The sequence below is a fragment of the Athene cunicularia genome (assembly GCF_003259725.1).
Source record: "Athene cunicularia isolate RWA chromosome 3 unlocalized genomic scaffold, athCun1 chr3_part1, whole genome shotgun sequence".
NCBI lineage: Eukaryota > Metazoa > Chordata > Aves > Strigiformes > Strigidae > Athene > Athene cunicularia.
In genome coordinates, this window is record NW_020799097.1 from 82,327,762 (window position 1) to 82,354,534 (window position 26,773).

The following is a 26,773-nucleotide window of genomic DNA, read 5'->3' on the forward strand; positions in this document are numbered from 1 at the left end:
CTACTTGATATCGCTTGGGTCCGACAGCTGCCATCCAGATGCCCATACTCACATCTTCACCCTGAGACAAAACATTAAAATAAAAAAAACCCACAACAGATGTCAGCACCAGGGAAGCATGAAGTATTATAACTCTGTGAACTAGAATAAGTTGCATCATGTTAACAGCAGTAAAAAAGTAACTACAAAAACCTAGTCTCACTATTTTAGAGGTGTTAAATTAATCCTCCCAGCTTTCATGTGATAATACATTGTTATTAAAAAAAACCCAAGATTACAGCTCCAGAGGTTCTCAGTCCAAAACAGTTTTGCTTTGACCAAGAATGGACACAAAGCATAGCAACCAAAAGCACTGCAAAAAGCCAGCATTAACCAGGAGAACCCAACAACAACACTTCAGCAACATTCCTTCCAGCTCATCCAGTACACACGCTGCTTCCCAGACCAGTTTAAGATAGAAAAACTGAACCAAGGCCTTACTACCTGGTATGTCTTTAATCTTTCAGAGTTGCTTGCCAGCCACTGAACAATGTCTTTGGAGATGACGTAGCCAGACCCACAAGCAAAGGCTGGATACGCAGGACTCGGGTACTCCAGCTCTTGCCATTTCCCAGTTCGATCAACTGCCCAATTTAGTCTGAAACTGAAGACCATGTTAGAGATGAGATGTTTATACGAAGCCCTCTGTGAAACCTATGAACACTGCTAACAGCTGAAGCAACGTTGATAATAAACACTATTAGAGGAAGAAGTAGAAGGTGATTTTATTAGAGTTCCTAGCCTTATTTATGTAAGGCACACATCAAATCAAAACAACAGCTGAAAGCATAACCATCATTTGGTCTCAATCTTGGGTAACAGAAGTTCTCAGAACAGAAGCAAACACAACACTGCATGTCTGCACCTGCTGCTGGGCTTTGACCCAGGTAAGCACAAGCATCCTTTACCTTACTTGTTCTGTAACAAGCACATCTGTGTTCAACCTCCTTTGGTTAATCGACATGACACAAAGTCAGTGCCTCCAGCAGGAATATGTTTACAGCAAAGTTATACAACCCATTTTCCTGATAAAACCAGTGACTGCTTAAAAACCAGGAAGCAAAGCAAAACCTTCTTTATAGACCTTCTCAGCTGTTTTCCAGATGAAATTCAACAAAGTAGATGTTCAAAGGCTGCCATCGCTGAATTACAAAATACCTTCCTGGCAGTAGTCTTCTCTACGCAAGACTGTACCTTACTACTGGAGGCCTGCAGGAAGGCAACAGTGCTCTGGCTGCACAGTCTTTCCACGCTGACCCTGTCCCCAGGCACTGTGGCATAGCTGAAGCTCTAACACACAAATTTTTTTGTGTTGACAAGTTAACCCTTGTGTTGTGTTGACAAGTACTTCATGCACTCACAGCTAAGTGGCTTAACTGTCAAAGCAGAAGGTTCTCCCCGTTCTTGAAAACAGGTTCAAGCGTTGCTGAACTCAGTCATGAGCAGAAGCAGTTAAAAGCTTCAGTGAACTACTAAGAATTGTCACCTCAGACAACAGTCCCATAAGGAAGGAATTACAGTTGAGTGGCAGATCTTATCAGACCCTACATGTTCACAGCTGAAGCTGACATGTCAAAGCCCCAAGTAGATAAAAGTCACATCTGATACCTGAATTCACTTTAGACTCAGTATCTGACTCTAGTGAGTCAGAGCAGGAGGGGTGCAACCCCCTCCAGACTGAGGGGCACCTACTTTGCTAATCATTTTATACTGCTCTCTAGTGATGTCAGTGATGTTCACTACACCTCACACTTGCCTTACCTGAAGGCTGTGATTATTAGAGAATTTATACTTGAAGATGTTACCCCTATATAAGGTTCTCCACAAACAGAAAAGATGATGTACGACTTGCTACTTCCTTTTGTCAGTAACCTAATAAAATTACTCGATATCTTAACACACCATTTCAACAGCAAGACTCAGCAAAATTCATTTTTCAGTCTGCACATGAAAGCATTATCGATCTTTCTAAGTTCATTAAAGGGCTACTCCATTCTAAGCCTAGAAATATGTTACTAGAACATGAAGCATATCTTACACCCCTGGAAAAGGGGAGGTTAGTATTACAAACAAAACCTATCTTTACAGAAAACTCTTAAGTATATGAAGTCTCTTTTTGGCCTAATTAAGATCAAGAAAAGGTGGCATTCTGAACTCCCACTGCTTTCCATAGCACGGTAGATGACCCAACTTCACTGAACCGCCTTTTTGTTTACAGCATTTGTATTAGACTCAATCTCCCCTCAGAAACAGCTTGGTATGTTCTATCCCATCAGAAATTCAGTCATTTTAGACAAGATCAGTGATCTGTCAAAGACATCTCCCTAATGCCTGAGGGTGACTAATCTTCTGACTTTTAAGTCTGAGTTTTAAAAGAACAAAATAGCAGTAACTTAAGGTAAGTATGTTCTCTCCAAGATAAGTCCAAGTTCTTTAGTAGGATACCTGGACCATTTGGTTTGCCAGCCTGCAGTCCCAAAATGCTCTTGATCAGCTAAATAAGCTTTTTAAATGGTGATTTTAAATTAATGAACAAAACCACCACACAAGATGGTGGCATCAGAAAAGGGCTATTAACTGGCAGCATGAATAAGTACTCATCAATCCAAAGCATTCCCTTCCCAGTTTCACTGAGATCTCATCCTTGCTTTCTGCCAGAGTAAACTGAATGCTAGTAAGTTTCTCTAAGAATCCAGGAATTAAGTATTAACAGATTATAAGGATCACTGCACAATAAACTTGACTGAAGTATATAAGGTCTAGTTGAAGAAGGCAAAGTTTGAGTTCAGACACATGCTCAGAGGAGCAGAAGGAAGGGAGACTATCAATAATCACCTCAAGGGCCTGACATACTAACCTTCGGCTCAGGAAGTTAAGGTCTCCACACACCAGAACCAGCTCTCAGAGAAGCCTAACAGCATTTCATTTGCACTTTCACCAATGCTCAAGTCTGAACACTCAATATTCAAGTCAAGATGTCACTGAGCTGAAATGCAGGAGATGGATGGATCCCCCCAAACCACTCAGAAGACTCCTGTACACTCAGTGGTTACCCACAAAGCTAAACACAATCAAAAAAAAGTAGCCAAGGAGCAGATCCATGGTAGGCAACAACACAAAGGTAGGAACATCTACCATTGCATAGTAGGGACACCAGGGAGGAAGGGGACAACCTCTCTGGTATCACATCCTCAGCTCTTACAGCCAAGAACTTACTCCAGAAGAATTCCCCCTACATCAGCTGGAACAGCAGCCCAGGCAGCTTATACCTAGTGCTATTTTTCCTTTTGCAAGTTGGTTTCCATCTTGTCATCAAGTTCCTGACCTTTCATACTGCTAGAATGAACATCTATCTTACATGCACTATTAGCCTTGCCATGTGGTAAAGGTAGTCCCAAGAAAATTTAACAGGCACCAGGCAATCGGGGTTTTTGTACAGGCTAGAGAACACATGCCCATGACTCAGATCTTTGAGATCATCACAAGACAGGCAGCTACTCCACACACTTTGACGCACACACTTCCACACACCTTATTAAATCACCTTACAAGTAAGCAATAGTACCACATTTGTGAAGGAAGACACCTTCAGCGCAAAAGCCAGCTTTTTTTCAGTAAGCAGATGGCAACAGGAAGCCACATCGTGCCACTGTGCTATGTTGAATGTTACAGCAGCATAGCATTTCTGCTATATCAGATGTGATACCAGTGTAGCGATGGATTCCATGGATGGAAGAGATGGGCTATTTTGACTCTCCTAGTTATTCACAATTGTAATAAGTGTTTGGGAAACTTCACTCAAGAATTCATGAATCTGATCAACCATTTCAGACCGCAGCAAAATGGGTAGTAATGTCTGTCATGCACAGATTTCAAAATAAAGTGCAGACTATAAAGGCAATTTTGTTTTTCCTGTCTACCCCATTTCCTCAAGCCCACCAGAAAAATCAAAGCAGCTTCAAAAAAAGGAATGCTTACAATTCTATTACGTACTCGCCTTTTAACTTTACTGCTGGAATGCTTTTATTTACTTCAGTAGCATGACAAAGACATACACAACACATTTTAAAACTAGGTAAGATATTCAGCAAGTTCAACTCATTGTAAAGGCATGCTCTGGAAAGCTATTGTAAAGGACTGATTTCTGTATTCTGAGATTCAAAGATCTACACATACAAAAGTCCTGCTTTTTATAGCTAGCTTCCATATGCAGAAAAGGGGAACCCACATGAAAACAGAGTTAGAGCAATAAACCGTTCACTAAAGACAAGTTAAAAAAAGACAACTCACTTTCCCCACCAAATGTTTGGCCTGTCCATTTTTTTCTGCATTATCCTGTTAAAAACAGCCTCCAAATCAATGTAACAGTCATCATCTGTCTTCAGCAACAAATCAAAACTCGTTGATTCAACTGTCCTGTAGCCAAAAAGAAAAGTGATGAGATGCTGAGCTGCAGCCCACAAAGTACAGTTACGCAACAGAACACTCAGCAAGGGTTTTTTGGGAAGCAGAGGGGGAAGGAAGGAATGCGTTTCCTACCCTTGACTTTTAAATGTTTTCCCTATTGACCAAGGCTGACTGTTTGTTGTACAGAAAGAAGATGCAGCTGCATCCTACAATGATCTTACAACACGGGTTTGTGTATGAGCTGAAGAAAACAAACCTGAAGTGTTGTTCTCCAGGACAGATGGTGGATTTACTAATAAATCCATCTTAAACAGTATTGACCTCAGAAGGATATGAATCCCTACTGATGACGGCAGCACAGCTGTTAAATGGCAGTGGCTACATGTCAGTAGCCTACTCTTCAGGATGAGACAGTTAGTTCAAAGACAATACAACTGTAGAAGGTTGTAAGAAACATCTGTGGAAACAACTTGGTACTTCCTCAGTAAAGCACCCTTCCAATATGCAAACAGTAATCTTTAACTGTCTGAAATAGTTGAATATCTGTCACTTGTAAAATAACCAAAGCAGCTTAAGATTCTAGGGATTATTCCTAGGTTGATTAACAAACATTGTTTTGAAGGGTAATTTCTCTTACCAAGAAAGGCAATTTCCTTAAGCCTCTTATTACTAAATCTTGAAAAATTTGCTAACCTGTAAGAAATTATCACAAAGATCCTGACATTTAAACCCTCTTTTTAGAACTGAAAGCATGGTTCAGTTTTTCAGTTACATTCATAACCATGAAATTTGTTAAATAAGTGCATAATCTTGCACTAAACTAAACTAATTGTCTAAACTAAAACTGTGAACTATATTTTTTACTCCACAGCAACATCAATTAATTGAAACAGTTGTCTCAGAGTAGTGGAAATAATTGCAATTTAGAGGTAATAACTTATTAGATTTATCACAGAGAATGCAATACACTACAAAAATTCTTCCCTCTCAACCTTCCATCCCCCCTGTACACAAGCTTCCTACCCTTCCCCTCTACTCCACACTGATGAGGCTACACATGGAGTACGGTCTGCAGTCTCAGGCTCGGCTCCTCAGTACAAGAGGGACATGGACAGACTGGATGGAGACTCCAGCAAAGAGCTACCAAGATGCTTTAAGGGACTGGAGCATCTCTCCTATGAGGAAAGGCTGAGAGAGCTGGTACTGTTCAGCCTGGAGAAGAGAAGGCTTAGGGGGAAGCTCATGAATGTGTGTAAATACCTGAAGGGAAGCTGTAAAGAAACAGAGCCAGGATCTTTTCAGTGGTGCCCAGGAACAGGAACAAGAGTCAGCAACCACAAACTGAAACACTAAGTATACAAGCTGTCCAAAAGCCATCCTTTAAAAGACTAAAGCTCCTAGTTTTCAGTCAGAAACAAATTAAAAGAAATTGCAAGGAGATGTGAAAATTTTCACACCTGGACTCTTACAGAAGCTTGTCTTGCCAGCTCATGCTTATTTGAGGCACCAAGGGTCAGCATTCAGGAAATACAGATCCTGTTATTTTACTCACTACATGCCCCCAAAATTGTGAGACAGAAATACAACTTAATGAAGTAAATCACAGCAGGTATGTATTTCATGGAACCTGTCAGATAACATAACACACTGGATCATCTTGCACTACAAACAGCAACATTCCTAGGAGAAAATACTTTCTTTTCAACTTACCATCGGTAGAAGTTCAGCAGTTTGGCTGGAACATTTCTGTAAGTGTCAATAACATCTACAAAAACAATATCATCATAGGTACTGCTTTCTTCCTTCAACAAAGCATCTTCTTTCTCAAGATTTTTGATGTGGCTTGTAAACCTTTCTGGGCGAGTATCGAGGCTTTTTAAAAGAGCATCACCTTCTGAAAGAAAAAAGACCCATCATTAAACAAAGATGCATACCTACATACATGTTTCTCTTGGATCATACATGACATAGTGACAAAATGAATCTGAAGAAATGTTCAACTCAATGGGGTTATGAAAATCCTATAATTAATTTCCATGAAGTGTTAAAAGTTGCAGAACAAAGAAGTATACATTTGCATAAGGTCTGATAGAGAAAGTTTAAAGTAAAAAGAGATTCTCTTCCTTTTCAGTAATAAAAGAATTCAACTTTCTAAGGTTCTTTAATATAAAGAGCTGTCTGGGCCTTCATTACTACTGGTAGAGTAAAAAGGTTACTGTTATATCCTAACTTATCTAGCGTCAAAACAAACTCCAAAACAAACTAACAAAAAATCCGGTGCTAAATATAATCAAATTGGCATTGCTTTGATGTAGCATAGGTGGTTCCTGCTGAACCACATCACATAACTGACTTCAGATAAAAGCTAAAAAAATATTGCAATAATATTGAACTTCTTGGTAAGGAGATAGTTTGTGGTACTGAAGAACATTTTAGCAAACAGGATGGAAAGGCTAAGTCTCAGTTTAGTCTCCTACAGAGATGACAAGACAACAGGACTGCACAATTTTATTTGCCAGACCTAGCTACAGAAACACAGGAACACTCTGAAATTCACTGCCTATGCTGGCTATGATGGACCGATGATAATACATCAACTCTAGTGCTACATGGCCAAAACGTTAGACATTAGAAAAGGCTCCTATACAGTCTCTGAACATTCTGCTGAAATCGGTGTAAAACGGCAACAATAGGGGAGGAAAAGCAGGCTATGATAGGTAGTCACTGTTTGTCAGTAGTTAATATTAAACATAATGACACCACACTTCTAACAGTAGTAGGACAGGAAAAATGTGAAAATTATCAGGAAAAGATTTCACTGCACAACATTTTTTAACTTGCATTTGGGTAACAAAAAACAAGTACAGAGAAGAGTCTAGATAAAAATGGTATGTCTGTTAATAAGAAGACAAAGGGATGTGAGTCAGCTGGAGTGGCTGACCAAGGGCAAGCAAAGAAACCACATCACGACAATTAGGCATAAAAAGCACAGAAGGAAATGAATTGTTTCTACTAAAAGAAAACTTAAGGTGATCAAGTTCATAGAGATAGCATGAATTTTACCTCAGAAATGTAATTTAAAGTTCCTGTTTTATCACAACATCAAATTTGATGCTACATTTTGCACTTACCTTGAATAGTGTAGATAAAGCCACCTGCTATTCCCTCCACACCTTCTGTGAGTTCATGTGGCAGTGACCCTTCCCCTGCCTGCTAGAGACAGATTAATGGAAAGAAATAAATTAGATCACCTCTCATTCCTGGTGTGTTTTTCCCTAAAAGTTTAAGGTGTGAATTTTTCTAGCAACTGAGAATTAATTTAAAGCTCTTCTGGTTCTGCATAATAAGAGACTAAGCCTAACAGTTTTAACTGTAAAGTTCTGTGGCATTTTTTTTAAGTTTGACCTAAAATTAGCAGGACCACAAACTTTTAGAAACTAGCTTAAAAGTTAAGAGCAAAATGTAAAAGTTATTCTGGCTAAATTCCAACAGCATAGCATGTTTAAGCAAGCAATGTTTTGACAGGAAAATAGACACACTGCCAAAAGGCAAAAACCAGGTTTAATCCCATCAACTGGAATCTCAGCACAGGATTTTTGACCCACATTTTGCCATCTCTGATATACTGATACTGCTTCACACCTGACAAAGACAATAGATGAACTTTACACCCTTCAAAATAAAAGAAAATGCCACTTACTAGCATAACTTTTTGCATGCCCTTGTCCTTTTCCCAGGCAAAGCAACCTTTCCCTCTGAGACAACAGGAGAAGCCCAACTGAATTAGCAATTTACAGAGAAACACAGGAAAGCAAAATGCTAAATACCCAAGACTTATAGGAAAAATAGAAACATGGTAGAAGGGAAGGTGAGGTGACTTACTGTAATGACCCTGAAAACACCCCCTCCATCATTCACTGTGACTTTATGAAGGTTTCTTGAAACAAGGCCCTGAAGATCCTGGCTTTCCCAAACAATGGTACCTTCAAAACTCTGGGAAGAGAGCAAAACATGTTATATAGGGCATCCAAACACTTCAAAGGATGAAAAACAGACAGTTTGGATTTTTTTATTTTAAAATAGTCAACTTCACACAACACAGATTTTTACTTACATTTTAGTAAAAAGAAGTTATGCGTAAGACCTACATCTGTGAAATGCAGTAACATATAATCATGCTTTTAAGACTAATCATGAATCTCTATATTAGATCTGTTAAACTTTTAACAGAAGTCCAGTGTAAATGGCTTTGGCATTCTATCATCATTAAGATGGCATTTAAAGGTGACTTGAAGTGAATTTTTAAAAATCAACTAAAAAAATCCTGCATTACGAAGAGAATACATTAAAACAGACTTGGAAATAAGTGCTGCTTTTTAGTTATCTGCCAAAACCAAGAGAATAGAGACTCAACCCTGGTATCAGCAAAACTCAAAGGAAAATATAGCCACCTTTACCCTGGCAAAGCGGTCACAAGCTACTGTAGAAGAGTCATAGAACTCTGACCTCACATCTTGGCTGGTACGGAAAGGAGGAGAAAGACAAGCAAGTATCTTCAAAATTTTCTGGGTTTAACTGTCAATTTAAGTTATGTCACTACATCAGGTTTTTATACATATATATATATATACACATACACACACACATATATGTGTGTGTAATTTCTTGCATTTAAAAGCATTTCATCTCAACTTGAAACTAATCCACCTAACAGTCCAACCATTACCCATTTTATATAAGACTTTCCTGGAGACCTCTGGGAACATGCAAAGATACAAGTGGCATGTTGTACAGGTAAGAGTACTGGTAATATTACATTTTTTTAAAGCAATTCCCCTCTCATGACAAGGTAGTGTAGAGTAGTTGTATGGTTATTATACTCCTGACTGCTAAATGAGCGCATTCTGTTTTGTTTCTCCCAATTTCATAGGAAAAACACTGGTAGCTAGTGTGGACCTTAGAACAAAGAAACAACTTGCTTCAACTATTTGTGGAGGCAACTCTGTTTCTGCAAAAAGTCTGTTTATTTGTACTAACCTCTCAGCTCTTCCCCATTTTAGCTTCCTTGTACTCTAGAAACCTTTTCCAGAAACTCTCCAGTTACTGACACAACATTAAGTCTAGCTCAGAGTTCAACGCAATTTTTTACTTTCCTCTAGAAGTAGGTCTTAACATCTGCAGCAGTCTCGGTATTTAATGACAGCTGCGTATTTCAGATGTCTCCCATTTATTATTTATAATGCCAGCTTTATAATCTAATAATGGAGCTAGTCAGTGTTTATTCAAGCCTGACTTACATGCTCAATCCCTTCCCCTTGTTTGTTTAATTTCCTTAATTACAGTTATCAAAGCAAATGGACCACTACTAACACTTCTTTTAGTGGCAGGATGCCTGAACACCCTGCACAGTAAAACTTACATGCTCAACCATTTGCAGTGGTTGCCATCTCCCATTCCAATATTTTTTGCTGTAGGGACTAGGCTCTAATCCCACTTCCGTGCCTTGTTTACAGACACAACCTTTTTGGTAAATTGTTTACTGAGCCTGAGACACCTTTCACTCCTCAGCAACCAGAAACATTAAAATTCTCACCACTGACTATTATTGATACTGACTTCAAACATGTACCAAGAGTCTTAATCAGTTATTACCAGTGAACCTCAGCTCAAGGTGTCCTAAAGCTGCAAATTATCATTATTTTCCAGGTTCAGAGACTTGTAAGCAAATTTTCTAATGACTTTAGCCTTCAGCTATTCTTACTCTAAGCTGCTTAATGAAAGCTGAGGCCTGAAAATGCTTAAAGCAAAACATTAGTGGCACACCTGAGACTACATCATCTGTTTTTCACCATTTAAATTCCAGCCTTGTTGCTGCCAGAGCGCAGTGGCATTTACAGTGAATACCGAACAGGTGTACTGACATAATGCAGCCCTGCCAAACTCCTTTCCTAATGTTAAACAGTGCTGTGCTTTTTGTTCCTCCAACTACTCCCCATTAATAATACAGAGAATGCATAGTACGGAGTCCCATTTTCATGCAAGCAACCCGTGGCTTTTTGACAAAATAAGTGCATTGCTAAGACTTGGCTGTAAGAGCCCCTGCATGACTTTTAGTTATCTGCTAGTGGTTCTGCTCTTTTGCGCTTTCAGTCATTCCAAAGCTGAATGATCGATTCTGTCTTAGACAATCTGGCCTGCCAGATGCTTATTCTAATGTTGCATTTCCCTCCCTTTCCGCGAGACAAACAGAAAGAGCAGCACTTCAGCTGGAAGATGAATGAAGCTCTTCAGCAGTCTGTACAATCCATTACTTCTTGAAGGTGGAAAGGCAGAGAATAGATATTGTCTCAGAAACCATCTTGTGACAATTAAACAGTTCACTAAATTTACTGCTCTCAAACAAGTAGATAGGAACACGTGGGCGTTCTATCTCCTCTGAATCATCTTGTATGGTTCAGCATCCTAAGTATCACAGGAGACTACATGCTGTGCATAAGCCCTATTAATCTACATTAGAAACATCATGTTATCCTGTAAGCATCCAGCACATGACACGTCTCAGATTAAGGAAGCCTGCACAAAGAAATGCATGAATACTAATATCCCCTTTCTAAATGAAATACTTCCCACCTGCCTCTCAGAAAAAATGCAATCATTTATAGCAAAATTACAACTGCCGACAATTTTAGTATCTCAGAACAAAGTCTTACAGGGAAAAGGCTTACATGTTATATTACCAAATTACTGGGTAACCAATACTCTTTTTTAAAAAGGTAAAAAACTCTGAATCATATTGATATCAAATTAGATTGTTAAATCATATGCACAAAATACTGCAAGAGGTCTGCTCATCCAAAAGGTCTCCTGACAGCATAACAAACTTGCATAGTATTCAGTAAAAACTGTTTGAGATGATAAACCAATTAATCAGCTGCAGATTCCTCTTAAAAGAACAGGTTTCCAAATGCATTAAGTCTTATAGCGCCAGGGGAATAAATCAGGGATTAAACTGGCCCCAAATGTCTTCTCCTTCCCCATCAGTCTTCTCTTGCTCCATTCTTTCATAGAATTTTTTGCATAACAAAACAACCCAGACTTGAAGACAACCTACAGAAATAGCATCAAGGGTCCAGTCATATAGGAGAACATTTAAATGAAGGGAAACAGCCTAAAATGACAGCTGACATCTACTAAGAGATCACGGTCCACTGGGAACAATTCCTTGTACCTTGTCTGCTGAACTAGAATTGTAATTCTGAGTCAATTTGTATTCACTAAACCTTCACTCTAACAATATCAAGTTTTTCCCTACCTATATTCTGTTCCTTCTGTGTTTAATCACCTTCCTTCCTAGGCTGCCACAAGTAGGTTCTATGTCCCTATACCAAAATGCTACTCTTCAACTGCATCCCCCAATCCCAATGAGGATTAAAAAACCCCCCAAACTTTAGACCCTGCCTCGTTAGCTTCGCTAATAGTATCTCAGGACACGCAAGAACACTAACACTCATTACTGTCCCAAAAGCTCCCAAATTTCTGAGGGGTGACCATTTTGGAAAAAAAAAAAAAAAAAAAAAAAAAAAAAATCTGCCATAGAACACTGACAGCTTTTAAAACCCCAAATGTCAGTCTCCTGTGTGCCACATACTCCATCTTGTATATTATGGAGACACCCTGCTTAAGATCTTCTTGAAGTTCTAATTCTTGATTCCTTGCATGGTTCAATGAATGAAAAATTCATCATTAGTGCTGCCAAAAAGGGAATAACCAAAATTTCAGTAGCCCTCAGTAAGAGCTTCTCAGTTAAAACTATTCAACTAATACTATAATTGCAAACATAAGACACAATATCGTTCTGTTATGTCCAAGACATCAGAAGCAGAAACGTCTTTTCCAGATGTTCCCTAAAAATCTGTGCCATCCTCCCCCCTCCCAATTTTGTGTACTAACATCTAGAAAATCAGGAGGGAGAAAGAAGTGTCCCATTCTCTGGTAAACTCTCCCACAGAATTGAAGAAGGTACAGTTTTCAATCAGAAACTGAAAAGGTTTTGGAAATTGCTACTATTCATCAACGTAATTTTTTTAACAATTTTAATTTTCAGGCTTTTGCTTTATAATTACTGGTGATAATGAGACTGTGGAAAAGAAATTCTGGATTTTAGCATATCCCCTCAACTAACATTCTAGAGGTTTTCACTTGCCCTTTTCTGTCTCAAGCAAAGACCAGATTCATCAGTCAGTCTCTCCAGCTGACTTAAAAGAACTGCAGGCAGTTCTGATACTGCACATACCTCTGGCAAAATGAACTGTTCTACGGGCTTGTACCACAATCTGTTCACTTGCACTCCACAGCTTGGTGGACTAAAGCGAGCACTGAAGAGAGCTTCCTGTGAACCACAGAAAAGGAAAAAAAAAACCCAACATACATTAAAGGTGCTGTGAGATCATACAAATCTTGACATCTCAGTGAGGTACAATGGAAAGAGGCTTATTGGTTGTATAAACCTTAGTGGGAGTTTTATCCTCAGAACAGTCTCAGACTCCATAGAATTCAAGGGTTGGATTGATATGATGGAAGCAAGCAACAATGGAACAAAAGTGCAAGTTCAGCTAGAATCCAACCAACAGAGCATATAATCTGGAAGACTCACTCTTCTCCCAGTCTACAGACTTTGTATCTTCTGTTTAAATAGCTGACTACTATTGCAACTGAGGATGCTGACCCCTAAAACTTAATTGCTGCTATATTACAGAGGCCACCAAATGGCTCTTAGATAACAAATGACAAAGATGCTGCACTGCCACATGCCTAGTCTTCCGAAAACAGTCCCCAAGCACTCCTATGATACTAACTTTTCTCCTTCACTGGAAGTAAAAACTTAATGCAGGTCAAGTTATTAGGCTCTAAACATTTAGAAGTCTACCATTTAGGAAACATAAACTTTATTTTAGTATATTGGTTTTGCTATTATAAACCAAACTCTTTAGAAGTTGATCATAAAAGCCACATTTTCATATCATAAAAGTGTATTTTCCATATCAGCTCAGATTTAAAATTCTTTCTGCTGTAGCATAGCCAGAAGTCTTTAAACTGGCCTATCAAGTTATTGGTAGAGATAAATGCAATATACCAAATGCAACAATTATGCTCAATGATTTTTTTTCTCCAGGTTAGCACTAAGCTATTCTATCAAACCCATAACAGCTTGGGAATGGGGGTAATTATCACTGAAGTTTGACTACTACCTGTAAATAACACCTGTAAATACCAGTTTCTAGAAATCTTGCCAGAAGATAGACAAGAAAAAATTATAGCTGTCCTGCACCTCTCTGCCTGAAGGCACCAAGTGTGTCTTTCTGCATATGTGTTTTAAATATATTAAATGGTTTATTTTGTATTCCTTAATACCTATCAATACAACTCAACTGCAATCAAAATTGTGTCTTGGAATTAGATATAAATGCTTTTTTAAAAGGGCATTTAAATTAACTCACAGCACTCTGTGAATTTAATCTTTCCCTAATCCAGGATGTGTGTGTGTGTATATATGTATGTGAAGTAAGAACTTACAACACAACAGAAGAAAAAAATGCTTGTCAGTTAAGTATTTCACTTCTAAATTATCCACACAGCATGTTGCTTTCTGTAAGAACTTTATCCACAGTAAAAAGACAACATGCTTTAGTCCACTTCCAAAAGATAACTACAGTACTCTACCTCATGTTCTGCCTGGTACAGTTTTACAGTGATGTTCCTCTGGAATCCCACCCCATCAGCCTCATAAAATACTCCAAGACGGGTAATGACAATGGGGTAAAGTACACGAAAGTTCACACTGACAATTCTGTCTTCAGATAGCACAGAAGGTACATCCTCAGGGAGACTGAATGCTTCAATTTCCTGATTCAAAACTGTATGAAAAAGAAAGGACAGAGGTAACATGAGAAGACTTCATACTCCTTGAACTGGATACACACAAAGCACACTGGATACAGGCAAAGCATTCTGATTAATTAGCACAGCTCACAAGTGCGCAAGGATAATCAAACGCTGGAGGAGAAAAAAATACAACTGGCTGCAGACTGCAGCAAGGAGAAACTCAGAGTGATGCAGCAATCTGCAGGCTACTGGCAATTGCAAGTCAATGCCTATGTATCCACAGGGAAAAGACTAGAAACACAATAAATCCACAGTGAAGACAAAAATGCTATTTGACTGCATGAATATACACATATTAAAATAATTATTCATGTATCAAAATGGCATATACCTCCACTTAATTCAGCTGCCTGCTTTTTGGCATTATTGTCTCCCTAAGGTACCATTTATTCTAGGGAGATTGGTTAAGCAGTGGATGTTGCCATTCAAAGAGACAGTAACAGAACTTCCATTTTATGGTGAATCATGGCTTCCGTGCCAAGCAGTCCTTCAGTTAACTTGCAATCTGGTACTCAAGACTCTCGCCTTGCTACTTTCTTCACATATGACACTAGACCAGGTCATTCCAGCTCTCACTAACTTGATTTTACACAGGGATCGAGTAAAAATGTAAGTTACATGGGAGAGACTGTCCCCTGCCACAAAGAAAATGCAAATCCATTAGAAGTCAATGGCCTCCCCTTCACAACCCCCACAGATCTCTCCCTTTCATGCCTGCACATGGTACTTACAGGAAGATTATGCAATTGTTAAGACGGCAAGTTCTAGGCGGCATTTATTTTCAAGACTGGCTGTCTGTTAAGCACACCAAACTACTCTGAGAAAAGATCATTAGTTCTAGATAATTCAGATCATAGAATGTTTAGAAGTTAACTTCTATACCTGGGTTACTGATGTTCAGAAGTTTGCAGGAGTAGGGGTCTTCTCTATCCTCCACTGGCACAGCACATCCATGCGCACCTATTATAAACTTCACAAGGACACTAAAATAATTTGGTTTTATTAACACCAGTTCTCTTCCCTCCTCCCTCCATCTTCAATAAACTTATTTCAGCAGAACAGCCTGTCTTTCACAAGATTAAGATTTTGAATACCTTAAAAAACTGAAATGAGTCTGCATGTAGAGCAACCATGTGAATCCCCGTATAGGGGCTCAATTCCAAACCCACATTAACATTTCACATTTCATAATGAGGACACAGGAAAATCGGCAACTAGGAATGGGATTCAAGACAGCCAGCACACTAAACAGAAAAAGACCTAAGGCAAAACTGAAGGATTCTGAAGACCTGCCTTTCCCTGCCTGGCTTTGTTACTTAATTCAAGATTGTTTAAATATTCTGCATTCAGAAGGCAATCAAAAAAATAAGAAGACACATAGCATCAAAGGAGGAACAAGGACTCCAGACTATTTATTACAATGAAAATGTAATAAATTTGGGTTGTAGCAAAACAACAGGTTGCTCTTCCCAGCCCTCGTCATGGTTGTGACACAGTCAGGAGACAACAAGCAGTACAAAGAGCAAGAGGATCGACCTTAGCCTAGTCTTTCACCTAGCAGCTAAGTATCCTCCTGGATAATTAATCAGAATACTCCATCTAAGCTATGAAAGGTCACATGCTGAGATGACTGAAGTAGCTGTGTTTTGCTCCAAACTCCATGCTGGCATCAAATTTGTGGATGGTAAATGGCTTTGAGCGCAAGGCAGGCACAAAGATGTGAGGCCTATCAAAATGACAAAGTTTCCAGGAATGAACTGCAGCAGAACTTTCTCAGCAAGAACAGAGCTGTCTGTAGACTGTCAGGTCTATGCCAGCAATCAGGATAGGTTCTTCAGGTCACTCACACTGCAGCAGTGTGGTACACCTGGTTCAGTGGGAAATAAACCTGAACTTTACAGTTGAGGTCATTGTGAGAGGTTTTTGTGCTTCTCTTACCAAATGCAAACCTGCCTGCTTTCAAGTATCCTGGATTACTAAGCGTTTCAAGTCACATACCATACAAAGCATACATTGCAACAGAAAAAAAGGTCTTATACATTGCTAATGAACAGTGGCAACTAACTGCAAAAATCAAAGAGCAGTTAACAGTCAAACAATTACATTTTATTCCTTGTATAAAAATAGTTACAGCCCAGTATTCTTATATATTACTAAACAGATTTTAAAAATTATCAGAGTAGAAGATGCTCACAAATAAAGCAAAAAAAGAAAATACTTTTTTAAAAGAAAATTTTAAAAATCAAGATATTTAAGCATTATAGCCTTCTCCCCCTGCCAATGTTCCAAATTACAAAACGCTAGAGATTACCGTTGGCTTAGTGCAGGATGTTGTTTCAGGTGCTTGAGCCAAGTGTTCCTTATAACAGTGCGCAGTTCGTGATTATGTCGAGCTGACAAAACACCTACAATAACATCATAATGTTTCAGCTTCCACTGATGCAAGAAGGCCAGTGGACCTAGAAATACAAAGCGACAAAGATTTATTATATTCACTTATTACCACAAGCCAGAGTTGCAAGCAATAATTAAAAGCAAGAGTACTGGGAACCTGAAATACTAAGAACAAGTAGCAGAATTATTATTATATTCTTGTTTCAGAATCAGGGAAACATTTTCAAAATGTCAAAACTTTCACTAGCAATCTAGGAAAACATTATTGTGCTCTGCACTGGTGAGGCCACACCTGGAGTATTGTGTCCAGTTTTGGGCACCTCAATACGAGAGAGATACTGAGGTGCTGGAGTGAGTGCAGAGGCGGGCAACGAAGCTGGTGAAGGGCCTGGAGAATAAATCCTATGGGGAGCGATAGAAGGAGCTGGGACTGTTCAGTTTGAGGAAGAGAAGGCTGAGGGGAGACCTCATCACTCTTCTACAGCTACCTGAAAGGACATTGTAGAGAGGTTGGTGCTGGTCTCTTCTCACAGGTGATTAGTGACAGAACAAGGGGGAATGGATTTAAACTCCAACAGGGGAGGTTCAGACTGGACATTAGGAAAAAATGTTTCACAGAAACAGTGGCCAGACAGTGGAATAGGCTGCCCAGGGAGGTGGTGGAGTCACCATCCCTGGAGGTGTTTAAGGGTCGTTTGGATGAGATGTTGGGGGATATGGTGTAGGGGAGAACTTATAGAGTGGGGCTGGTGGTTGGACTCGATGATCCCAAGGGTCTTTTCCAACCTGAATGATTCTGTGATCCTGTGATTACTGCAATGAACTAAGCAAGTCACCGCGGGTAAACCAAACTAAGAACCTGACTCACAAAGCAGGCAAGAACATAAGTCTTGGTTTTGACTGACAGCATCTTCCATTCAAATATTTGCCTGCCTGTTTTATGAGCAAACTGCCCCCTGAGAACATGCTCTTGATGGGCTTTCTCTTTTCTATCAGCCACCAGAAATCTTGTGGGCAAGACACAAGGTCTTACTGTTCCCTCTGCAAAACTCTTGAGACAGCCTGGGCCTTCCGCTTGCTTTACCGATACCTCCTCCAGCATGATTTATCCTACAGCCTGCAGGCTTGTCATCACTGGTACCAGGCCTTCACTATTAGAATTCATCATTATTCTACCTAGAGAAAAAACGTATTTAAACAAGGCCCATCAGATTCAAAAATAAGCCCATTTCACCCCTTCTTTTTAAAACTGCTGGACTACCTTTCTGCCTCACCATTTCAGTCTCGCTGTCAAGGCCTATCATTTCTAACTTTCTGAAGTTGAACGGTACTCTGTCTTCACATAGGGTATTGCATTCCTACGCAGAGGAATGCTCTGGCTTTATTCATAGCTGGATGTCACCGCCAATACTTGTAAACCATGATTTAGTTTGTGCTGTTTTAATTCAGAGATCATGAAAGCTGGACTTGATTTCAAGCAAGATTATGATCAGGTAGAGACCTAAGAAGCTCTGACTTAAGAGCCTGCAAACAGTGAGGTAAGTAGCCAAAGTGAATTTTCTTAGTTTAATTTATCAGACATTCTAGAGTTCAGAGATTTATACTTGGTTTTAGCAAAGGATTGCTTTCCTCTCACTTCACTTTTTTTTTCATTAGGTGGCAGATAAAGAAAACATGTAAATGTGAGGGCCCTCTAAACTACTGTATACAACAAAGACAAGATTTTTATAAATCCAATTTTAAACAGACCAAAAATATTGCTAAGTCTATATTGTGTACTCCCACTAGAAAGAGTTGAACTGTAATCCAGATTCTACCTTCTGTACCAGCATTCCCTTTCTCCACTTTGAAACTGAGAAGATAGATGGGTCTTGTTACAACTGCTCACTGACTTAGGACCTCACAGCACCCACCACAAGAACTGCTGTGTCAAATCACACCAGACATCCATCCAGCCTTATGTTATTCCATCTTCAGTGTGCAGCATGCAGTGGAGAGGCCTTGGTCTTGCTCTGCTCTGTGCTGAATCAACATCAAAAGATTTCAGAACATTGGTTTTTGCTTTAGGGGCTATTGATAATGGCTTGAACCTGACTTCTTAGTCCCAAAGCCAAATAAAACAGTGCTCTGCAAGAGCAGGGAAAGCAGAGTGATGTTTCCACAAGCAAATCTTTCCCATTCTAAGCATGCAAACACTGTTTTTCTACAAAAAGGTTAAGTTCCACAGCTATTTAAATGAATTCATACTGACAACTGGTACAAGCTTATCAATAAGTTAAACTGAACATTAACTTATTAAGAGAAGTAAGAATATTAACCTATTACATCAATTTACGCTCAGAACAACTTAAAAAAATAAGCAGCAAGTCACTAGTTCCCTTCCTTGGTTTTTCACCAAACTTAACTGTTACATCTCTTATAACAATCATACATTGAATAGGTGGCAAGGTTCAGGAATATGATTTGTTTACTGACAGAACAACAAACCTACTGCCCTATATAACATCTGAAAAAAAATGCAAATCAAACACATTGCTCAATCCAAATACAAGTTTTCCTTTATGCTGGTAAATACCAACTATCCAGAGGGTCTGTATGTCCTCAGAGGTCATTACAGAGCAAAGATCCACCAGGTATCCATGAGAGTAGAGGTACACGAAACAGCCACAAGTTTATAAGACCACAACATTACAGCAGATTCTTCTGCAGTCTCATAATTCCTCCTCACACATCCCTTTTTTTTTCTGTGTTCTTCTTCCATCCTTTGATTATTCTTTAAACAGCCTCTGCAGCCTTACCCACAACCCTTCCGATATAAATCTCACAGGAGGACTAACGCATTCGTATACTGCACTTAAGGTATTGTTTACACAGATTTGTTTTTTTAAGGTATCACTTTTAATTAGAAGCAGAACCATTTCATTAAGTTAAAATTAAAGAAAAATAAAACTAAGAGCAGAAGTCTATGGGCGACTTGACTTAGAACAGCATAAATTGGCTTAAATCAATTTAAAAAGAAAAACTAAAAATAAGCTACTCAAATATACTTTTAATTAGTTTATATTTTAAAATGAGCAAAGCTCTTCTTGTGAACCCTTCACGTGGGAACAACATTAACGTCACAAATGCTTCGAATTAATATCCTACTGCTTTTAGAACAGACAGCTCTTTCTTGTTTTAGGCCATCTTCAGGCTTAGTAAGGTAACATTATAGCAGTCTACATTCAGAAGATTGTCTTTCTCTGTCTCAAGGGTTATGTCATTTTACCACTGAAAATGAGGAAAACCAAAAAAGCTTACCTTCACAAAAAAACCTAGTGAACAAGCTCTCTGCTTGTTGGCAAAGGTTACTACTTCCTATGGAAAAGTAGGAATAACACTTGCTAAACTTTCAGGAAAAGTGATTCCTATGTCTCTATCTAACCTAGCACTATTAAACAAATGGGAGATAAAGTAAGAGGCACAGGGGGGGAAAAAAAGACTAAGGTTATTATTAATTTATAAGAATAATTCAGATATGTGCATACATATGCTCTGATGCAGCATAATTTAAGAGAAAAGATTGCTGACCTCCAATTCAATAATAGCAATTTATACAAGCAATAAATACTTGCCACTGGGATCAAACTTACTTATCTTGTGTTCTATTTTTGTGCATTTTTATTAAAGTATTGGTAATAGGCTTAAAAAATACCTCTTACATCACTCATATCTTGAACTGGCTCTGCAAGATAGTTAAGCCTTGAAGTTTTCCAACTACAAAAACAAAAAAAAACCCTTGTCAATTCTGTGGTTTGTGAAAGGGAGGGGACGAGGGGGTAAAAAGAAAAAAGCTACATATCACATTCCACAATAAACCCTAAAAGCGTTGCTAACTAAAGGGATGCAGGAGGAGAGGAAGCCTAGTTCACTAGTCACTAGTTCCCTTGCTTTTGACTTCTTACTGTCTTAAAGCAGCATCTCAGTTGCATCACGCATCCCAAGACTTCTCAGTGGAACAGCCACAGCCAAAGTTGCAATGCCTACCCTTTAGCATCAGGAACAAAATGGCTTTCACTTTGCTGATTTGTCTGAGGCTGTTAACCCCCAGTAAAAGCTACAAAAACATGAAAGGAAGTAGCCTTCTCTCAGCTGCTGAGATTCATATAACTCTGTACAGCAACTCCAAGGGGTACTTCTGTCAGCTCTAAGGCTACTGAAGTCCAGTCTGCCAGTCTTGTGTGTAACATGGTTAATAACACGTTCCTACTTACCGAAGCCTCCATGGGCTGTGATACTTGTAAGGACAGGCTCCCATACAATTCTCTGATGTATGACCATACACGTATTTCTATTAGTACAGTTTTTCACCTCAGTATGAGCTGCAGTAATCTTTCACAGGATTCTCAGTTACCAATTTTCATGAAACAGACCTCTGCCTGTCTGTCAAACTTGACTGAGAACTACCAACAGATCAAAGTTAGGGAGAGACATAGGAAAAAGTAAGTAAGTGCATATATAGAGGACAAAGCTGTGCCCTTAGAAGACAAGGCTAAAGATGCAGAAGTGTGTGTCTCCTACTGACTTGGCCACGGGAGGAAGTCACTGATAACAGGCAGTCTGCTGGCCCTAGTCAGATTTTAACCACCTCTGCAGCAGTCGACAGCTCTTGAAGTTTATCAGAATCCCAAACTACAAAGATTAACATGCATCTCTTCTTCCTGTGAGACTGATTCGCAAGTAAAATGTCAAGTTAAGCCGTTAATTATATTTACTGTCATTATAAGGAGATGAAAAGATTGAGAGATCATTTAGCTTGATTTTGTCGACAAACAAGGTAAGTATGATCTTGCTGCATGTATCTCTACTGATGAGTCCCCTACCAACTACTAAATTTGCCAGTCATTTTCAGTCAAGTTTGACATAGTGTGCAGTCCCCAAAGTGATTAAGTTCCCACATTTCACAGAACTGGACTGGACAGAGAAAAGACTCACTGTTAGTGACTGCACCAAGAAACACAGCAGTGTAGGCTTACCGGCACTATCAGGCACCAGAGAACCTTCACTGGAGACTGCTAGAATAAGTAAGCTCCACAGAAGGCTGAGCTTTGTCTCTTCTGCTACCCATACAGCTTTTTTTTTTTTTTTTTAAAGTAAAAGGGATCAAGGAATGGAACTAAGTAGGTCAGGCAGAAGTTATTTAGAATATTCTTAACTAATCCACTTCACAAGATAAGACTAAAAAGGAACACCACCCCTCCAACACCACCACTCCCCATTCCAGGTTGTTATCTCTGCCTATTCTTGCAACTTTGCAACCATATTCCTGTTTTTTAATACCTTTTTCTTCTGTCCTGCTTTGTGAAAGATCCAAACACACACGAAGGAAGGAATTAACCAAATATAAAGGTTTGTATTCACAGAATGCTGACAGATGCAGAAAAAGAACAAACCAAAGAGCAAAAGCAGCTCTTTTCTTCCCTCTAATCTTCTTCACTTAAAGTAATCTGCTATAGCTCATCTGCATTACACATTTCCCTGCAAGCAGAGCTACATGACCCCCCTGCAGTACCTATTTTATACCAGAGCTAAAAATCACCAAGATGCACACCCCTGGTTTCTGCAGGAGCACAGTACTCCTTGAGACAGACAAGCCTTTAGACAAGCTTTTAAACAAGCTTTACAGATTCAAAGAGGAAAACCTCTGTAGGCAGTTTTGGTTTTTTTTTAACATCAACAGCATTCTCTTAAAGAAATAGGACAGCAGGGTCCTTTTGAGCTACAAAGTGACAGTAGTAATACTGGTGGGATGATGGTGCTCTGAACACCATTACTGATACAGCATTTGAACACTTCTAGACAAATCTGGAAACAGCGGCCAAAACATCAGAAGTGTAGATACAAAATGAATAAAGCAAATCTTGATGTCTTTTTGCGGGGGGGGGCACACACGACACACGGGACGACACAACAGACAGATGGACACAGAGCAGAGGGAGCACAGCACCAACTCTGAAAAGCAGTTACAAATCCCTGATGCCATGGAACAAAAGTCTGCTCCCTAGGAAAGGTACTTGCTCCCTTCTGGCTGTTCTACCCAGTGGGCAATTTAGAAGACAACTGCTGAAGAGCTTCCTTCAGCCACAAACCTTGCTCCCCAACACTGGCAGAACTGGTACTCTTCGTCCCTTACTCCAATGCCAAAACACAAAATGCAACTCCAGTGCTGATCGTTAGTAGTTTGCAATGTCTCAGACATCAGTCCACAGAATAACTGCAAACTAAAAAAATCCCAATGCAATTGGAAAATACTGTCGGTTTTGTTGTGGATTCTTTGTCAGTTATTTTATGTCCATCAAAGGTGAGGGGATTGTTTTCATTGGGGATGGCACATCCCCAGAAAACAATGTTATATAGTAAGATCTCATGGATGAAGTCTGGGGAACAACTGACATTTTAGGCAGAACTGCACAGCTATCAATGCCAAACCTGACCTGTTGATGGAAGGTTTCAATTTCCAATGCCACCAGCCTATTAGTCTTTACATGCCTACAAAAGATGAAACAACCTTGTGACCAAGCATACTACTCCCTGACAGACAGGCTGAACAGATTTCAGACAACATCTTTTCTTAAGAAAGTATCACATTTTGGCAGAATTTCTCCTCACTGAGGACGGCATCACTCATAACCTCAGAAATTGTTTCTACATTTTGTTATTTCAGTGCTGAAAAGCCAAAAGCAGCTTAAGCTCTCCCTCCCTCTCTCTCACCTGGCACATACTCAGGCTAGTCAATGAGGGGGACAGCCCTAATTCTGCAGGGCAGATCACTAAACGCAAGCCTGACCAGCCCTGTATACAGTTCCATCAGGCCACTGCCTGAAGAAGTACATGCTGAACCACAGGACAACAGATGGCATACAAGCAGTTCCTAGAAAATGGTGGTTTTTAATCTGTTGCATAATTATTCACTAGTAAAAGATAGACTAACAAAACCAAGAGGGCCAATTCTTAGCTGCCACACACCCCCAGAAATGTAGCAGGAATAACGTCTTAAAGGGCATTAGCATCAGCAAAGTATCAGCATATTACATTGAATGTGTGGGGCTTTCTGATTAGACACTAACTGAAGCCCTACAGTGAGTAATTTCCTACTCAATAAGACTTGTGCCATCAATTAAAACACACAATTAGCAAGGAATCCACCTGGAGTGCTAAAAGCAGGTCTGTCTGTTCTTTCTCAAGTTTCTGAGGTCATTTTATAATTAGCATTTATCTAAGATTTTTACAAAAATTAACTAAAGCTTCCTACCCATCAACTTCCTTTGGATAGCACTTGTTTGTAACCAGTTAGACAAGGACTTCAATTAAACCCAAAAGCATATTCTTGCACGAGCCTTGCTCAGAAGTGTGTATCACAGTCCTGTTAACTGATGAACAAGAAGGAGGAAGCCATCAAAGTCCGGACACTGAAGCAAAGGCCAGTGCCTCTGGTCTCGGAACTGATCCTATTTATTTTTTTCCAACTAATGAGTACTGCCTACAAGAAGTGACACCAAGGTAAAAGTGATCATGAACACAGAGAAAGTCAGAATACTGTACAGGGAGAGACATAACCATGGGCCAAAGCATGCAAGCAGACTACAGGCCTTTCACATGGGTTAGTTAAGAAGAAAGTTTCATTAAAGGAGGTACTTCCAATACAGGAAGAGAAGTAGATGGAACAAGTGAAGACTGGAACACTGTTTACATTTAAAGTCATCTGACCTATGAACAACAAAAATTAACTGCTTTCCAGAAATGGAAAGCCTGTTTGGCCAGTAGCAGTACCTGATTTGCTCAGCTTAAAAAAACCAAAGGTATAAAACAGACAGATACCTTTGATGTCTACAATTACATGATGGAGGTGTACTTGAGGGAGAAGAAAGGCCCTTTTAACTGAAAGGCTTAAGAACAGGGCATAAACCAGTTGCAAGTAAATTTAGGCCAGAAATGAGAGAACATTTTAAATCAGGATAGCAAACTTGTGAAAAGCATCTTCCTAAGACTGCTAGGAATCCAAATGAACAAAGACCCACCCCAACCTTTCACTAAATAAATGTAGGCTGCCCATCTGCCATTTTAAGACAGAGATCAAGAGTTGCTTATTAGAAAAGGAAAACAGAATTGATGGCTGGAAATTTCTATTCCAGTCTTATGTTAGCAAGTCTATGATGTCAAGGTAAATAATCACTAAAACAGGTTATCAACTTTTTTAGCAAATTTCTGCTTCTGTGTGGGTGCGCGATGACTACTGAGAGGGGAATTAGAGTCCTAAAAAAAAGGAAATGCTGTTCACTCTGCCTTTGACCTCCGCTGGTAGCCGATTTTGCAACTCTCGAGACACTACATAACTACTGAAACACACAGACACTACACAGAAATACCAAAGAATACACAAATAATGCATTTTTATGTCACAGCTATTGTAAAACACTGTCCCATGATCAGATTCAATTTTTATTCATACCAGTGATGCCAGGTAGTAGGTAATAAAGAGCAGCTGGAGCAGTAAACAAGGAAAAAAACCCCAAACATTAATAATCAAATCAAACAAGATTGGTTTTATCAGGCAGTACCAGATTCTCTTAAATAGTTTCAGATTCAAGAAGCTTTTTAATAAATAGGGACATTCCTTGCTCTTGTATATGTTCCTGAAACACTCTGAATAATTAAAAAATAGAACACGTAAGACATCAGAGATAAAAGAGGTCCCTTAGCTCATCCTTCTTTTGTCTGCCAAGGCAGCCATACACCTCCAGCTTGTACATTTCATGATACTACTAAGGTGAAGAGGCAGACTTTTCCTTAAATTATCATGCAAGGATCAGGCCTACAAAGTGGCTGTGCATGTACAGTATTGAGCCTCCTACTGATGATGGAAGCTCTCTCTGTAAGAGTCATCCTTTTTTCTCTCCTCGGTGTGAACACATTATAACCAAATAATCCTAGAAGAAACAAAGTGCACACTTGCTTTTCCAGTATTAAAAAATAACAGCTTTTTAAAATCTTAGTTATCCTAACATTATCCAGTGCAACACAGTGTCACAGCAACAAACACAAACTCCAATCATAATTGCTTGAAACACTGAATCTCTGAAGAGCAAAGCTTCTTCCTTCCCTCCCCATCTGAGAAACTTCTGGATTTTCTTTAGAAAAGTTTGCTATTGGAAAACATTTCTGCAGGAAAGGTCATGGTGAGCTTCCACATTGCCACTTCCAACTCCAAATTAACGCACTGAAGTTACAAAAGCAGCACCGTGGAAGATGAGGAACAAAACCAACCAGACAATTCAAACGCACTTTAGGCTAACAACTAGAACTCCCGTTCTTTTTTATAATTCAAGTGCTCAATGGCCAGAAAGCAGAGACAGACAGAGCCATAGAGCTCTGCGGCCTTCAGACTACGCAAACGCACTGACCTTGCTCCTTTCACACCTGCTTTATTAATTACCCCTGGAAACCGGCAGCCTCTCCTTTCCTCAGCGCTGTCTGTGTACACCCTGCACAGGGAACAGGCACCAGTTGCAAAGAGTGGCTTTGCTGGTGAACAGGCTACTGGGTTGTTAAACTGAGTTCTAAGCAGATCTCAAGTAAAAAAAAAAAAAAACCCACCATTTTTTCTTTATCGTTGTTTCAGATGTCTTGTAGAGCATTTCTTAACGTTCTCAAACAGCACCTATGGGTAGCTGACAAAAGTTTGTTCCTACAGATGGCCGTTTCTACCGGGCACACACATTTGCGGCCTGAAAACTACAAGTCCTTTTACGAGGAGCACAGCGTAAGCCCTCAGGGGCCTGATTCCACTCGTGTTGGCTCATACCCCACTCTCGGAATAGCTTTTCGCACCGCAGGGCTTTTAAAGAATGCGTCTGTGGCAAACCCGGCACAGCACAAAGGGCTATTCCTAGCGGCGGCAATGACGCGACGCAAGAGAAGTCGGCGGGCACTGCTTCCCCACGCACCTCAGTGG

The 26,773-nt window shown here is 39.6% G+C and overlaps 1 protein-coding gene across 1 annotated transcript in view; it reads right to left on the reverse strand.

The window, feature by feature from the left end:
• B3GALNT2 (beta-1,3-N-acetylgalactosaminyltransferase 2) overlaps positions 1 to 26,621 on the reverse strand; it is a 29,506-nt gene extending 2,885 nt beyond the window's left edge. The window contains exons 1-13 of the mRNA XM_026844585.1: positions 26,570 to 26,621; positions 21,798 to 21,893; positions 16,700 to 16,847; positions 15,271 to 15,371; positions 14,167 to 14,360; positions 12,740 to 12,835; positions 8,329 to 8,439; positions 8,147 to 8,224; positions 7,578 to 7,659; positions 6,157 to 6,340; positions 4,330 to 4,455; positions 484 to 643; positions 5 to 61 (exon numbers count right to left, since the gene is read on the reverse strand). Coding sequence (XP_026700386.1) covers positions 5 to 61; positions 484 to 643; positions 4,330 to 4,455; positions 6,157 to 6,340; positions 7,578 to 7,659; positions 8,147 to 8,224; positions 8,329 to 8,439; positions 12,740 to 12,835; positions 14,167 to 14,360; positions 15,271 to 15,371; positions 16,700 to 16,847; positions 21,798 to 21,893; positions 26,570 to 26,621 — 1,485 coding nt within the window. The remainder of the gene's footprint in view (positions 1 to 4; positions 62 to 483; positions 644 to 4,329; positions 4,456 to 6,156; positions 6,341 to 7,577; positions 7,660 to 8,146; positions 8,225 to 8,328; positions 8,440 to 12,739; positions 12,836 to 14,166; positions 14,361 to 15,270; positions 15,372 to 16,699; positions 16,848 to 21,797; positions 21,894 to 26,569) is intronic.
• Positions 26,622 to 26,773: the final 152 nt, after the last annotated feature.